The sequence below is a fragment of the Chrysochloris asiatica genome, unplaced genomic scaffold (genome assembly GCF_000296735.1).
Source record: "Chrysochloris asiatica unplaced genomic scaffold, ChrAsi1.0 scaffold00004, whole genome shotgun sequence".
NCBI lineage: Eukaryota > Metazoa > Chordata > Mammalia > Afrosoricida > Chrysochloridae > Chrysochloris > Chrysochloris asiatica.
The window spans coordinates 36,097,300-36,113,267 of NW_006408522.1; the positions used below are offsets into that span (position 1 = coordinate 36,097,300).

The 15,968-nt window shown below is 41.1% G+C and overlaps 1 protein-coding gene across 1 annotated transcript in view; it reads right to left on the bottom strand.

The window, feature by feature from the left end:
- Positions 1 to 6,562: 6,562 nt before the first annotated feature.
- Positions 6,563 to 15,968, bottom strand: part of KNSTRN (kinetochore-localized astrin/SPAG5 binding protein) — a 20,726-nt gene continuing 11,320 nt past the window's right edge. The window contains exons 5-9 of the mRNA XM_006831770.1: positions 10,846 to 10,951; positions 10,565 to 10,658; positions 8,476 to 8,537; positions 7,650 to 7,724; positions 6,563 to 6,694 (exon numbers count right to left, since the gene is read on the bottom strand). Of these exons, the coding sequence (XP_006831833.1) occupies positions 6,563 to 6,694; positions 7,650 to 7,724; positions 8,476 to 8,537; positions 10,565 to 10,658; positions 10,846 to 10,951 (469 nt within the window). The remainder of the gene's footprint in view (positions 6,695 to 7,649; positions 7,725 to 8,475; positions 8,538 to 10,564; positions 10,659 to 10,845; positions 10,952 to 15,968) is intronic.

The following is a 15,968-nucleotide window of genomic DNA, read 5'->3' on the forward strand; positions in this document are numbered from 1 at the left end:
AAAAAAATCTGAAGAAGGCCTAAGATTCATGTTGGACAACATGAAGAGGAATAACTTAAGACTTATCAGCATTCAGGAACAGAAAGGAGGACACAAGTTCACAGAGGAGATAGTTGAAGAGCTTCTGGAAGAAAAATTTCCTAACATCCTGAAAAGCGAAAAGGTAAATATTCAAGAAGCTCAATGATCCCCAGGAAGGATAGACCCTAAAAGACAATCACCAAGACATATCATAATCAAATGCTCCAAAATCAAAGATAAGGACAGAATCCTGAAAGCAGCTAGGAAAAAGACAAGTGTAACATAAAAAAGCAAGCAAATCAGATTAAGATCGGATCTCTCAACAGAAACCATGCAGGCAAGAAGGTAATGGGGAGACATATATAAAACCCTGAAAGAAAAAACTGCCAACCAAGAATCCTCTACTCAGCAAAGCTATCAATCAAATATGACAGCATAATCAAAACATTCCAGGATAAACAGAAGGTAAGGGATTATGCCAAAGCCAATCCTACCATGAAAAACATCCTAAAGGAAGTTCCGTGGACTGAGAACCAACAAGAACAGACAACAACTACAGTATCACCCTGATCTCAATTGACAAATGGAAGAGTCAAGAACAGAATAAAATTATAAGAACAGAGGATCTGGGAGGTCAGTCTCTGATCAAAACAATTACAATGTGAAAGAAGGTAAACACAGAGGAACAGAGATCCAGAGATCCAGGGATAGTTAGGTAGATTACAGGATAAAATAGACTGTCTTAAATGGAGGGAAGAGTTAATGTAATATAAGATAACCACCAACTGGGGCTGGGGTGGGGAATTTAGTTCGGGTGTTGGGGAGGGTAATACAAGAAGGAGGAGGAGGCGGAAGAACAAGATAGATAGGGGTAAACAGACAGGATTGCATGACCTAAGTGGGACAGAGGTAATAGTGATGCATACTCAACCTTGGAACAACAGGGCTCTGTGATACAGGGATCTAGGCATAGCTTGAAGAGGGGAAATAATACTAAAATGCTTGACTGTCTTATGAATATTGGTTTCCCTTGCCTACTATTGTAATTTAGACATTTGAGTGGGATACAAAGGAATGTTGGAAACATGATCACAGAAAAACTTGTAAGCCCGTCTTCAGCCTATAACTGATTGGAACACCTAAAAGAGATTCTAGAACTTGCCCAGTGAAATAGGCCTCTTGCAAAGCCTTTGCAGAGTATAGGACCTTAGGTGGAATCCAGAGTCCCATCCAGAACCTTCTGAGGTAGGACATCTCCACTAGCAAGGACAAGCAGACCAGCCTGAAACAGCTAGAGTGACAGAAGATGCATCTTCAAAGAAAGAGCATCAGGAAAAAGCCAAACCAAAAATGTCAGCATGACTGGCTACTACAAGAATGAGCAAACTGATCTCCAGGAAGCCATCAACAATTGATATCTATTCACCTGTAGCAAGAAGTCAGCAACAGGAGGAGGATATGGAAATGTGTGACTAATTGCCTCCATAAAGTGCCTCTTTTGACCTAAGACCAGAATGTATGGTGCCTAGCTACTATTACTGAATATTTTCATCAAAGATTCTACAGAAGAATCTGGGTCAAAAGAAAATGCAAACATATCAGCCTGGAGTGGCTAGAGGAACAAAAAATACTTCTTGAAAGAAAGACCAGGAAAAATCCAAAAAACAGAAATGGCAGTTTGAATGGCTACTACAAGAACAACCAAGTTGTTTGCCAGGGAGTCATCAAGGCAAGCAATTAAGTCCCTTCAGGACAAACCCCCTCTAAGACTGAAACTCAAAGGGAATACATGAGCAGGCATGTAAGCCTGCTGGCCACCACACCACGTTGTTCTACTTGTGAGCGGAAATGGGGGAAAGGCAGAAATGAAATTATGGGCTGAGTTTGACCATGGTCCATACATTCCCGTCAACCTTGATGTGAGAGAGAGAAGAGGAAGTGCTACTTGGTCCGAAGTGTAGTGAAACTTGGGGACTCCTGAGCCCATGGACAAGGACATAGCCACCGAGGGATAGAGCTGACAGTGAAGCATCCAGCTGATTGAAGGAAGGAGAGAGGCACAAGAACACCCAAACTTGAAGATAGTACCCATTCAACCTAGCTTTGATGGTTTGATGACCAGAACTCAACTAGAGGAAGATTAAGAAATTTGATAAAGGGACCAAGTATAAATTGCTGCAATTTGTTGAACTTGATCTATACTTATGGATGTAGTAGCTCAAAATACCAACTGACAGGGAGGGAGTCTCCACATCAGGTATCAAACCTATCCCCTCTGTACACAGGGTTGATAGGGACAGGCAACTTAAACATTGGCTACCTCAAATGGGAAGGCATGAAGTGGCTGGCTTATAAATTTTCAAGAGGCAGTTTAGTTTTGAGTGTGCAGGGGAAGGTAGAATCCCCACTGTAGTTTTCCTCTTGTCTAGATGGATCTGGTGGAAGGAGATGGGGATAGGATTCATTTGATTCAGTAGTAATTGTTATGCCTAATTGCAATGATCACAACTGTAAAGCTAGAAGATGTGTAACAATAAGGGGGTGTGGAATGAGATAGTTAATCTTACAGTCCAGGAATAGACGACCATAGAACCATTGAGAGGAGTATGAGCTGAATGTGGGACCCTAACCAGAGAATGGGCAACACCAGAGATGGAGGCAGAGATGAGGGCATGGAGAGACTAAGCAGCTGAGGGCTCTAGACTCATGGAAAGAGAAAGGCTGTGTGATGGAGGCCAGGAGGCAGGCTTCCAGAGTGTGCCCCTTGGTTATTTAAATAATTATATATCCCTATGTGGTTGAAAAAAAAAAAGTTTACTTAGGAAATCATATGAGGCAGTTCTACTGTTTTATATAGTAGTGCTTTGAGTTGGAATCGAGTAGAGGGCAAACAGAACAAGGACAATTCAATAACAGCAACTAAAAAAAAAGAAAATGAAAACAGAATTTTGAATAATTATGAACTCCAGACTTTCTGGAGCCATGAAGGTTAGATGAACCCCTGAAACTATTGTCCTAAGATGATCTTTAAACCTGAAACCAAAAATATTCCCTTAAATCTTAAAACAAAATAGTAATTGGAGTTACGAGCAAAAAAATAAGTCTGCCTTGAGCATTCTGCTCTTTTTAAGAGTATATGGGATCAAATTAACAACAGCAACTCAAATGGAATCCCAGGCAGCAATGAATTTATGTTAATAGTGGAGGAACAATTCAGAAAAGAAGTGTGAGAATAGTTGCACATCTTGAAGAATGCCATTGTTATCACTGAATTTTACATGTAGAAACTTGGTGTTTTACAGTATAAATTCTCAACAGAATTAAAAAAAAAAAAAAAAAGCCCTATGGAGCAATTCTTATTCAACCTGTATGCTGATCAAATAATACGAGAAGCTGGGTTCTATGAAGAAAAACGTGGCATTAGGATTGGAGGAAGATTCATTAACAACCTGTGATATGCAGATGATACAATCTTGCTTACTGAAAGTGAAGAGGACTTGAAACATTTACTTATGAAGATCAAAGAGCACAGCCTTCGATATGGATTACATCTCAATGTCAAGAAAACAAAAATCCTCACCACTGGACCAATAAACAACATTCTTATCAATGGAGAAAAGATTGAAGTTCTCAAGGACTTCATTCTTCTTGAATCAACTATCAACACTCACGGAAGCAGCAATCAAGAGATCAGACGACGTATTGCACTGGGCAAATCTGCTGCACAGGAACTTTTTAAAGTATTGAAGGGCAGAGATGTCAGCTTGAGGACTAAGGTGCACCTGACCCAGGCCATTGTGTTTTCAATAGTCTCATATGGATGCGAAAGCTGGACAGTGAATAAGGAAGATCGTAGAAGAATTGATGCCTTTGAGTTGTGGTGTTGGAGGAGAATACTGAAAGTGCCATGGACTGCCAAAAGAACCAATAGATCTGTTTTGGAAGAAGTGCAGCCAGAGTGCTCCTTTGAGGCCAGGATGGCTAAGCTTCGTCTCTCCTACTTTGGACATATTGTCCGGAGGAAACAATTGTTGGAGAAGGATGTCATGCTGGGTAAGGTGGAGGGTCAGAGAAAAAGAGGAAGACTTCTAACGAGATGGATTGGCCAGGTGGCAGCGATGGTGAGGTTGGCCCAGGATCGGACATTGTTTCGTTCTGCTGTGCATGGGGTCGCTATGAGTTGGTTCCGACTCGATGGCACCTGACAACCACAACATGGAGCAATTCTACTCTGTCCGATAGGGTCTCTATGAGCTGGAATCCCCATGACAGCAATGGGTTAAAAAGAGCCAAGACTTACATGGCTGTAATGAGAAGCACAGCAGAACGTACATAAGATACTTCACACATGTATGGTATGTGAACACACATGTATGATATGTGATGGTGCTCAGTAAGTGGTAGAATCCTTTCTCATTCTGAAACCTTTAAACAAGCCCAGCCAGTGTTCTTAAACAGTGCCCAGTCTCACTGGAATAGTATCCCCTCTAGCTCTTAGCCTCTCCAAATGTTATTCTTCTTTCAAGTCCCAACTGAACTAGTCCAAAGTTAGCTACTATGGTACTCAACTAGACCATGCAGCCCACTGATAAGCAATGCCTTTTGCTACTTGTTTCTCCAAAATGAAACTCTCAGCATCATTGCAGTTAGACATGTCATGCTACATTATAATTTCCTATGGTCATTATTTAAAAAGTAGAAGATGAAGATCAATTATTTACTAACTTCTGGTATATATGAATTCATTCAGGCACTAGATGAGCTAAGTACCCAGAACATTTACTTGTATATAACAGACACACAGAGCAGCAGAGGTCAAAGGGGAACAAGATTAGTATCAAGAGCATGTGCCAACGCTGGCTGGTTATGCAAAGGAGAACCCAGGTGAAGACACTTATGAGAAGAGGCCACAGAGAACATGTCTCTCTACATTGGTAAAGTTGAATAATGATAGGTATTTCAGATAGTTACACTCCTGGGTGTCAACTAGGGAGGCATGGCAAGGGGTAAGAATCTGAGCTCAGGTTTTCTACCGTATTCTCTTAAGAAGTAAAACTCCTTTCATCTGCCTGAGATGCCAATTACAAATTCTTTTTGGTAAACAATCTTTTAAACTGTAAATATCCTGAAAATGAATAGGAGAAAATATTCAGTACACTGGTGAGATGTAACTAGGTTTCCTTTTGAAATACTCAACACATAACCAATAAATAAATATTTGTTGTGTGAGGACAAAGTACTTTAGTCTTTTGAGATAGGGTGGTGATGCTACTTGGCTTGATAGCTGGCTCTGGGCAGCTGTGGAAAATAATGAAGCTGAAGGATGGTGGTGGTAATAGCAGTTTGTTGTTGTTGTGTGCCGTCGAATCGGTTGAATCATAGCGACCCTGTATAGGGTTTCCGAGGAGCGGCTCATGAGCTTGAACCACTGACCTTATAGTCTAGCGTATTAACCCACGGTGCCACATCAGGACTCTGGTAATAGTGGTGGTAGTCCATAAAGTAGATGAAACTGGGAGGTGCAGAGAAGGGTGATGGCCAAAGTCAAACCCAGGAATGAAATACGGCTGTGCCTTTGTTAGCAAGTGGGTCATGGACTTTGTTTGACTAAAGGAATCTGTTGCACAAAGCATAGAGCAGCTACATAATCATGCTTAGGGGCACAGAGCATAGGCAGCTAGTGACCTGGTGAAGGAGTCAGGTATCTATTGCTATGAATAGGGAGCATCCTTAGAAGACAAGCTAAGGCTCCTGGAAGACAGGGGGACTAGCCACAGAGCACTTCATGAGTGCAAGAAAACACTGTGTTAAACCAGAGCTTTGAAGTTGTTCACTAGGTTAGTTCAATAGTGTTCAGTGGGCACATTAAAGTTAAAATGTTTTGGCATTCCTCATTGTTAGTCAGAAATATTTATTTTAAATCAGTACCTTTAAAAAGAAACACCAAAGTGATTGATTTAAAGCTCTAAAGTGTATTGTTTCAGGTGTTATTACTGTACCTTCATCCCATTTATTAAGCCAAACCATTTTCAGCAACTTCAAGTTCATAATTTTACAATGAGGTATAGAAGTTCAGCCAGGATAGGGCAGAATGTGTCTCAGGTTACAAGGGGACAGCATGGCTCCTCAGTCATCTCCTGTGGAGCATATCTGTGCTCCCGTGTACAATTATGGTTTTCCTCCCGAAAATGTCAACATGATCTTTCAGATCCTTTGGCTGTGGTTGGTTTAGCCTCCCAATTCTAACACTGTGCTGCTTTGCTGTGTAGGAGATTGATCCACGCCTCTAGGTCCCCACTTCTTGTATGCCTCAATGATCTATGTGTGAGGCTCAGGGGAGCTGACCAATTTGATTGTTGAGAACACTTGCTTAAAGGAGGGACCGCCATTCCAGTATACCTGTCTTTAATCCTACTGCAGAAGCTGTTTGCATTTAGGGGATGGTGAATCCTTGAAGATCAAGACCAAGAAGCACATGTCCTAAGTGGCTTTCCCAGAGAGTTTATGCCCAAGAGGGAGCCATCTGGCCATTTCCTTTTTATCACATTTCTAATAGCTGCTCCATCTCTTCAAGGACAGTTGTGAAATCATTTACTTGATTGTTGCATGTGTTTTGCTGTTCTAGGAAGTGGATTCGTTCTTCTTCTTTCGTCTTCAACTTTACCTTTAAGGCCTGCAAGGAAAGACATTAAGAAAAACCAACTAAAAAACAAGCCAAGCCAATACTCAGTAATATCACATTATAACATTATGCTTCTGTTCCATTGAGGAAGACCACTGGAAGACTGACAGACACTATATTTGTTATCTCAGATATGTTTATCTGTATTGTTGGGAATTGTGTCTCTATCCTATAGACGCCTAAATCTAACCCAGAGCAATGAAATCCTCCAGCATTCAGCACAGTATCCAATGATTTATCCAAGTAGTCCATACCCATGAATCTGGGTTTCTTATAATGGGGTTCCTCCTTGAGATATGCACTAAGTTTCCACAGCACAGATTTCTATAGGTCCCAAAGCTCAATTATGAGAAACCCAGTGTGTCACACATTGCCCCATATCCTGGAAATGTGAACATCTCTAACAAAGTGTCCTCCAGAACAGAAAAAGGAAATTAGTGGAAAAACTGGTAAATCCAAATAAAATCTGGAATTTAGTAAATGGTAACACACCAATGTTGGTTATGTTTTGACAAATATACCATGATAATGTAAGATGTTTACATTAGGAGAGTTAAGTCTCTGTGGGGTTTTTCTGGGAAACTTTTTATTATGAATTGAGTAAAGGTTTACAGAACAGCTCATCAGTTTCCCATTCAACAAACCATACACTTTGTTTCATCTCAATGACTACAATTCCCTCCATGTAACAACAGTTATCCCACTTCCTCCCTGTGGTTCTTATTTCCATTCCACTCTCCTTCCCATCCTTTCTGAACTTTGTCCCTAAGCAATTGTTACCCCTTGATCTTGAATGGTTTCTGTGTTATTTTTGTAAATTTTCTATACATTTAAAATTCCAGGATAAAAATGATTAAAAATAAGCAGAAAGAATGAATACCTCATAAATGTATATACTGTGGTAGAAAACTATAATTTTTTTCTCAGACTGATGTCTGCCTCTTACCTGTAACTCTTCCATCTGCTTTTTGGCTGTTTCATTAAAAAACTTCAGCTCATCTTGCAAAGTTTCTAACAGCAACTAAAAGGTAAGTACAATGCAGTGGGCAAATCTTTACTGGAATGTGAAAATGTTTATTTAATCTCTTCATAAAAAATGAGAGTTAAATTAGATAACAATAAGTCCCTTCAATCCATTCAATCATTTACTGATCATCTACCACACATGCCGGCCACTAGACTGGGAGGGAACATTTCAGGAACTCAGTCCACAGAACAGATTAGTGCACTATGATGGGCTTTGTGCTGGAAGGCAATATGAACAAAATCCAATAACCAAAGGGGTAGACTAACAGCCTGGACAGCTGGGGAAGGTATTCCAGTCTACTCTTCTGATTCAAAGATGCTATCAGTTTTCCTGGGCAAGTGATCACAGAAGGTCAATATAGACTTTAAGTTCAAACAGTTACAGAAGTCAAGAACCCAAATTTAACTCCTCAGTTGGATCTCTGTAACATGTAGTTCTTAGCGTGGGAATAAAGAGGGAAATTTGGTGACATGTAGAATAGAGAACCTAGGAAGCTCTTTATATAGGTTCACCTTATTTGTTTTTGCTTTCAAGTGGCAGTACATTTTCAACTCAGACTCACATAAATTTATAAGCACAAAGCCAACTTCCTATTTTGAGAGGATACATCCTTCGACTCTCTTCCTCTCTCATGGATAACCAAAGACCAATCCTTGGGACATACTGAGCACATAGCAGAGACTTCCTCACATTTACAGGATTCCACCATCATTTGATCCTCACTCATCCATACCCATGCCCTCACCATAGAGTCCGTGTGATCTGTAGTGGAGTCTTGCTGTGATGCTAGGGTCTCACTTCCTAGAACTGATAGACAGAACAAAATCAGCCTCGCATAGGGAACTGTACCCTTAACAAAGCAAAAACAAGTATAGGAATATTCATGACAGGAACTTCTGAGCATCTGGTACCTGACACTCTTGACAGGGTCATCCATGTTTGCCCTACAAAGTGTCCGACTCTCTAGGTATGAATACAGCCAAAAATTCATTCTGCTTTCTCCTTGCCTTACTGGAAATAGGCTGCATTTTCCCCAAAGGAAATATATAGGCTGAATTTGTCTGTTTTGTTTACAATATACAAATGGAGTCCTGGTGTGGCGCTGTAGGATAAGCATGGAACCACAAGGTTGGTTTGAACAATAAGGTATGTGGTTAAAACTCACCAACCATTTAGCTGCTCCTCAGAAACCCTATACAGGGTTGCTGTGAGTCAGAACTGACTCTCTGGCACTTAACAACAACAATATACAAAGCCTTGCAGGTCTTAAACAAAAGTATTATTAGGTAGAATTAATACATGCATATGGTAAACTAAAATTATACTATTATACAAAAGTGTTTATGTAGTTGTTGTTAAGTGCTATCGAGTCAGTTCTTATTCACAGCAACCCTATGTAGAACAGAACAGAACACTGCCTGGTCCTGCATCAGCCTCACGCTCGTTGCTATGTTTGAGAGTACTGTTGTAGCCACTACGTCAATCCATTTCATTGAGGGTCTTCCACATTCTGATAGATCACCTTTCTTTGAAATGAGCACAAATACGGATCTGTCCCAGTAGGTTGGCCAGCTAGTTAGTTGTCTTCCAAATTTCTTGGCATAGACTAGTGAGTGCTTCTAGCACTGCATCAGCCGTTGAAATATTTCACTTGGTGTTCCACCAAATCCTGTAGCCTTGCTTTTTGCCATTACCTTCAGTGTAGTTTGGACTTCTTCCTTTGATACCATTGGTTCTTGATCATATGTTGTTGTTAAGTACCATGGAGTCTGTTCCGACTCATAGCGACCCTGCACAGGGTTTCTGAGGCTGTAAATCTTTACGGGAGCAGAAAGCCTCATCTTTCTCCCATGGAACAGCTGGTAGTTTCGAACTGCCGACCTTGAGGTTAGCAGCCCAATTCATAACCACTACGCTACTTGATCATATGCTACCTTTGAAGTAGTTGAAATTTGACCAAAAACAGTATACTGATTCTTCATTCCTTCCATCTTCTTTCGAGGCTTTCTATGTTGTTGAATATTTTGCCCATAAAATCAAACCTTCAAAACTGAAATTTGAGGCTTGAAAAGTATACATGGTGACTACAAAAAATATATATGCAACCCAGAGTCCTGGTGTGGCGCTTTGGATTAACACGCTAGACTGCAAAATTGGTTTGAACCGCAAAGTCGGTGGTTCAAGCTCACCAGCGCTCCTCAGAATCCCTATACACGGTTGCTATGGGTCAGAATCGACTCAATGGCATTTAAAAACAACAACAAATGAAACCCACATGTTAACTAGTACCATTCTGAGACAATATTTCTTTATGTAAAGAGACTTAACAACAACAACAAATGCAACCCACATATGTAAAGAGGCCTGGGACCATTCCCTGGGCCTTCCCAGTGTCCTTCCTCAACTCAGTTCAAGCCCCCACTAAGGCTTCAGAGCAATTGCTTCTGCTGCTCTTATTGCAACAGTCACATTTAAGCCATAATTTTGATGGATCAGTCAAGTTTAGAAACCCTTGGAGTAGTAATATGTCTCCCTTGGGCAAATTACCAATGTGTTCTCCCTTGAAAGATACGAAATGTCTTCCAGGTCTACTTGCATCACATGAATGGCATACAGTGTTCCGATAAGGACGAGAAAAGACTTTCCCTTGACAACCTGCTAGAGTTCTATGAGAGAAAATCAATACCACATGAGGAAGATGCTTACAAAACCCTTAGGATTTTGTTGCACAACCCTTGCCCACACTGAAACAGCTGACATGCTAGAAGCTGGACAGTCAACAGTCTGGAGCCAACTCAGGAAGGTGTGTATAGCACAGTTCCTTTGTTTCTCACCTGGGTTGATGCCCTTGCTCTCCAAAATTGCCAAACAATTGTCCTGAAACTTCTCTAGCAGTTCCACTTTCTGAGTCAGGTCCTTCAGTTCTCCCTGTTGGGGTGCCACACAGTCAGATCAGGCTTTCACAGGGGTGATCTTGTTGCTCATGCTCTTGGACAGCCACAGCACAAGCCAGGTGTCCTCTATGTCTGCTCCTACCCAGCAGTCATCCCTTAGGGACTGATTACCCATGCACTGCCCTGTGGTAGTGATGGCAGATATTTGGTATACCGCTTACCTGAGTTTTAGTCAGCTTCAGGTGCAACTGCTTGTTGACTGCCTCTAAGAGCTGGTTCTTATCCTTGAGATCTTCCTCGGATCTCTGCTTCATCAATGGTTTGTAGCTGTAATAATAATTGTACTTTCATGAAGAGGAAGAGGGGCTAAGACCATGAGCTATGGAGTTACACAAACACGGGTTTGAATCCTAACTTCACCACATAGTGGCACTTAAGTGGGCTATATACCCTCTATGAAGAGTTTCCTTATTTCTCACAATATTATGAAGAATAAATGAGAGAATGCATATATATATATGTATGTATATGACAAGTATACGTAGTGACTATATATATATATTGTTGTTATGTGCCGTGGAGTCGGTTCCGACTCATAGCGATCCTGTACAGGGTTTCCGAGGCTGTAAATCTTTATGGGAGCAGAAAGCCTCATCTTTCTCCAGCGGAACAGCTGGTAGTTTCAAACTGCTGACCTTGTGGCTCGCAGCCCGATTCATAATCACTACGCTACCAGAGCTCCTTTTATATATATATAAAATTCATAGCAGAGCCACTCCACCGCTCATCTATGGTAGCTTGTGTGTGGCTGTGATACTGGAAGCTATGTCACCAGTAGTTTCACCCAAGGTGGACAGGTTTCAGCACACTTTCTAGATTAAGACAGACTAGGACAAAGGAGAGGTGGACCACTTCTGAATGGTTAGCCACAGAAGGCCTTATAAATAGCAGCAGAACATTGTCACATAAAGTGCCGGAAGATGAGCACCTCAGGTTGGAAGGCACTCAAAATACATCTGGGGAAGAAGAGCAGCCTAGTTGACCTTAATAACTTAAGATGGAGCAAAGCTCCGGACCTTCAACCTACAACTCAAAACGAGAACAAACAACTGCAAATATCCATTAATCATTGAAACCTGCAACTAGCAGTTGTTGTTGTTAAGTGCTGTCGAGTCGATTCTGACCCATAGTGACCCTGTATAGGGTTTCCGAGGAGCAGCTGGTGAGCTTGAACCAGTGACGTTGCAGTCCAAACGACTTTGCAGTCTGACGCATTAGCCCACAATGCCACACCAGGGCACTTGTTGTTGTGAAGTGCTGTCAAGTTGGTTCCAACCCATAGTGACCCTGTATAGGGTTTCCAAGGAGCAGCTTGTGAGCTTGAACTGCTGACCTTGCAGTTCAAACGGCTTTGCAGTCCGGCACATTAATACCAGGATACTAGTGGGACAAAAATAGATGCCACATGGAGATTGCCAAGGAAGGTGAGACAAGAACAGAGAAGAAACCTTCCCCTAGAGCTGACACCCGAAACCAGCCTCTGGAACTGTCCTTTAAAATCACACAATTGAACTTCCAGCAAAATGGCTGACTAGGCAGACACACTACACAGACCCTCTACAACAAAGATATGAGAAACCAAATGGAGCAGACATAGATGGGAAATCCAGGAACCGAACTTCAGAGCAAAGATCAGAGAAGTGGATTGAGTGCTTGTTGGGAGAAGCTGAGCAGGGATGGTGAGAGAGGGAGACTGACTGGTGAATGGGCAGACTCTAGCTCGACCATCTTGAACTTTTGTAAGCATCTTTGGCAACAGAAAGTGGCCTGGCAGAGCAGATTCACACAGATGACACAAAGGTGATTCCTTCTTTACCCCCATGCTTCCATGATGACCAGAGGTGTGGCCAACTACGATCCTCATCTACCCCCAGCACAGGCCGTTTTCTGAGAGTTTGGAGCTCCATGGTTGGAAGCCATGCCAGTGCTGCTCGGATTCCTGGATTCAGATGAGCTTGGCTCCAGACCTACAGAATCAACAGAGCCAGCAGTCCAGCAGTAGTCTAGCAGAAACCATCATAACCAGCCACCCAAACTTGTAGTCCTAACAGACACTGAAACCAGCTCCATCCCAGAGCTCCACAAACTACTTCTGGATTGAATGCTCTGAAAATAGGTAACACCTAGGGGTATATAGTGGTCTGCTGGTGTGGCACTATAGGGTTAAGCACACTGGACTGCAAACCACAAGTTCGGTGGTTCAGACCCATCAGCTGTTATGCGAAAACCCTGTACAGGGTTCGCTATGAGTTGGAAATGACTTGAAGGCATTTAACAACAACAGCCTTATACAACTCTGCTGTCACATCAATCCTGCATCCATCTCATGAGCTGATTGTCTTGCAGGAGCCTCCCAAAGTTCTCTCTCTCTGGGTCCAATAATTGCCTCGGACCTTTGTTTTTGCTTTTTCCTTTCATTGTTTTGTTGTTTTTGTTTGATCATCCTTTCTTCTTTTTCCATTCCTTGAATTTTACCCTTTCTATCTCTACTTTTGGAGCTCTGGTAGCGTAGTGGTTACGAATCGGGCTGTGAACCTTAAAGTCAGCGGTTCGAAACTACCAGCTGCTCCACGGGAGAAAGATGAGGCTTTCTACTCCCATAAAGATTTACACCCTCGGAAACCCCTGTACAGGGTCGCTATGGGTGGGAACCGACTCGACGGCACAACATCTCTACTTTTGGAGTTCTGGTGTGGAGCTGTGGATGAATGCACCAGACTGCAAAGCTGTTTGAGCTGCAAGGTTGGTGGTTCAAGCTCACCAGCTGCTCCTTGGAAACCCTATACAGGGTCACTATGGGTGGGAACCAACTTGATGGCACTTAACAACATCTCTGCTTTTGCTTTTCCTTCTTCTGTTTCTCATTTTCCCTCTTCTTTTGATCTTTCTTTACTACTCTCTACTCTCTTTTTAATCTTCCCTCTCCCTGTGTTTTTTTCATTTCTTCTTTTTATTTTCTCTTATTTTTCTTTTTATACTTTTATTTTCCCATACTTTTTAATTTTTAATTCATATATATATTTTTTTGATCCTTGCCTTTCTTTAATTCTTTTTTCTTCTTTATTATTTTCTCTTCTCATTGTATATTTCTTGCTTGTTTCTTTCTGTTTTGCTTCCTTTTGTGTGTGAGGCTGGAGTGTGTGGAAGTTTCTCCTCTTTCCCACCTAACATGAGAACGGGTCCATACAGCCTAGTCACAACTATACCCTTTGCAGCTCCACCCACTTGGGAAGGAGCCAATACCACCAGTTCCTATATGACCTGATCAACAACAGACAGCAGCCAGCACCAACCAAACCCAGCCTAAACTGAGATGCACAAATGGCAAATGAGAATGGTATACACGCCTCCATTCTCTAACTACACCCACAGTAGACAACTGGTGAGAACCTAAAAACACATCACCATATAACCATCAATTAAATACATATACAACGACCCCACAATGATCTGGGAACAATTTGAGCTCACAAGAAGCGGTGAAAGAGAATGGCTCAAACAAATGACCAATATGCGAAACCAGAAAATGTTTCTGAGGAAGCAAAAGTAATGGAAGTAACTGAAAAATAATTCAAAAGAATATTTAGACACCTTCAAAAGACTGACAGAAAGATTAAATAAAGGCAGGGAGAACACGGAAAAAAACTTTAGAAGAATTCAGGAAAGCACTACATGAACAAAGTGCATGGAAAATTCAAAACAATAAAAAATGTACAATTAGAGATCTAAAAGATTAATAGTAAAATTTCAGACATGGTCAATATATCGAAAGGGCAAAAGAATAGATTCAAAGCAATGGATGCCAAAATTAGTGAACTTGAAGATAAATCTCTCAATGCTAGTATGCTAGAACAACAATTGAAAAAAAGAATGAAAAAAATCTGAAGAAAGCCTAAGAGTTACGTGAAACACCATGAAGAATAATAACTTATGGGGGATTGTGATCATTGTGATGAAGCAAAGTATATGATATTTTTGAACGTAGAACTGATGATCTATTCTGTAAATCTTCATTCAATTCACAATAAAAATATTTTTTAAAAAAGAGCATTTTAAGATCTATCTTAAAGTACAATGCTGTCTGTGATAGGATAATATCCTTATACCTATAAGAAGACCTGTTAATACCACTAGTATTCAAATTTAGGCACCAACCACTAATGCCAATGATGATGGTATTAGTGATGAATACTTACTGATGAAGATCCAAGACTATAGTCTTCAGTGTGAATTGCACCAATGAAAATGAAAATCCTCACAAGTAAACCAACAAATAACAACATAATAATAAATGGAGAAAAGGTTGAAGTTGTCAGACTTCATTTTGCTTGGATCCATAATCAATGTTCACAGAAACAGCAGTAAAGAAATCAAACAACATACCACAATAGGCAAATCTACTGCTAAAGACCTCTTTAAAGTATTCAAGAGCAAAGAGTGATACGAAAGACTGTTGAAGAACAGATGCATTTGAATTATGGTGTTGGTGAAGAATATTTAAAGTATCATAGACAGCAAGAAGCATGAACAAGTTTGTCTTGGAAAAAGTTCAGCCAGAATACTCTTAGAAGCAAGGCTGGTAAGACTTCCATCTCTTGTACTTTGCACATGTTGTCTTGGGGGAAAGTCCCTGGAGGACATCATACTTGGTAAAGTGTATGGTCATCAAAAAAGTGGAAGACTCCCAACAAGATGAACTGACATGGTGGCAGCAACAATGGGCTCAAAGATAATTGTGAGGCTAGCACAGGACTGGGCAGCATTTCATCCTATTGTACACAGAGTCTCTGTGAAGTTGGAACTGACTTGATGGCATCTAATATTAACAACAGCACAGTTACTGACACATGCTAAACATTTAATTAATAAGTAATATCCCTGAGTGTGGAGTCTTGGTGTGGCCTATAGGATAAGTACTGGACCACAAGGTTGGTTTGAACTTCAAGGTCAGCAGTTCAAACTCACCAGCTGCTCCTTGGAAACACTATACAGGGTTGCTATGAGTAGGAACCAACTCAAAGGCATTTAACACAACACTATCCCTGGGTGGTAGAATCAGCTAGGTGCTCAACTACTCATTGAAATATTGGCAGTTTGAAACCACCCAAAGGGATCTCAGAAGAAAGACTTGGTGATCTGCTTCCAAAAGACTTTTGAACTCTGGAGCAGTTCTATACTACAAATGTGGGGTAGCCCTGAGTTAGAATGAATGCAAAGGCATTTTTTTTTTTTTTTCTTTTCAGATCACTAACCAAAGCCCCTCTTATCCTGACGACCTCCCACC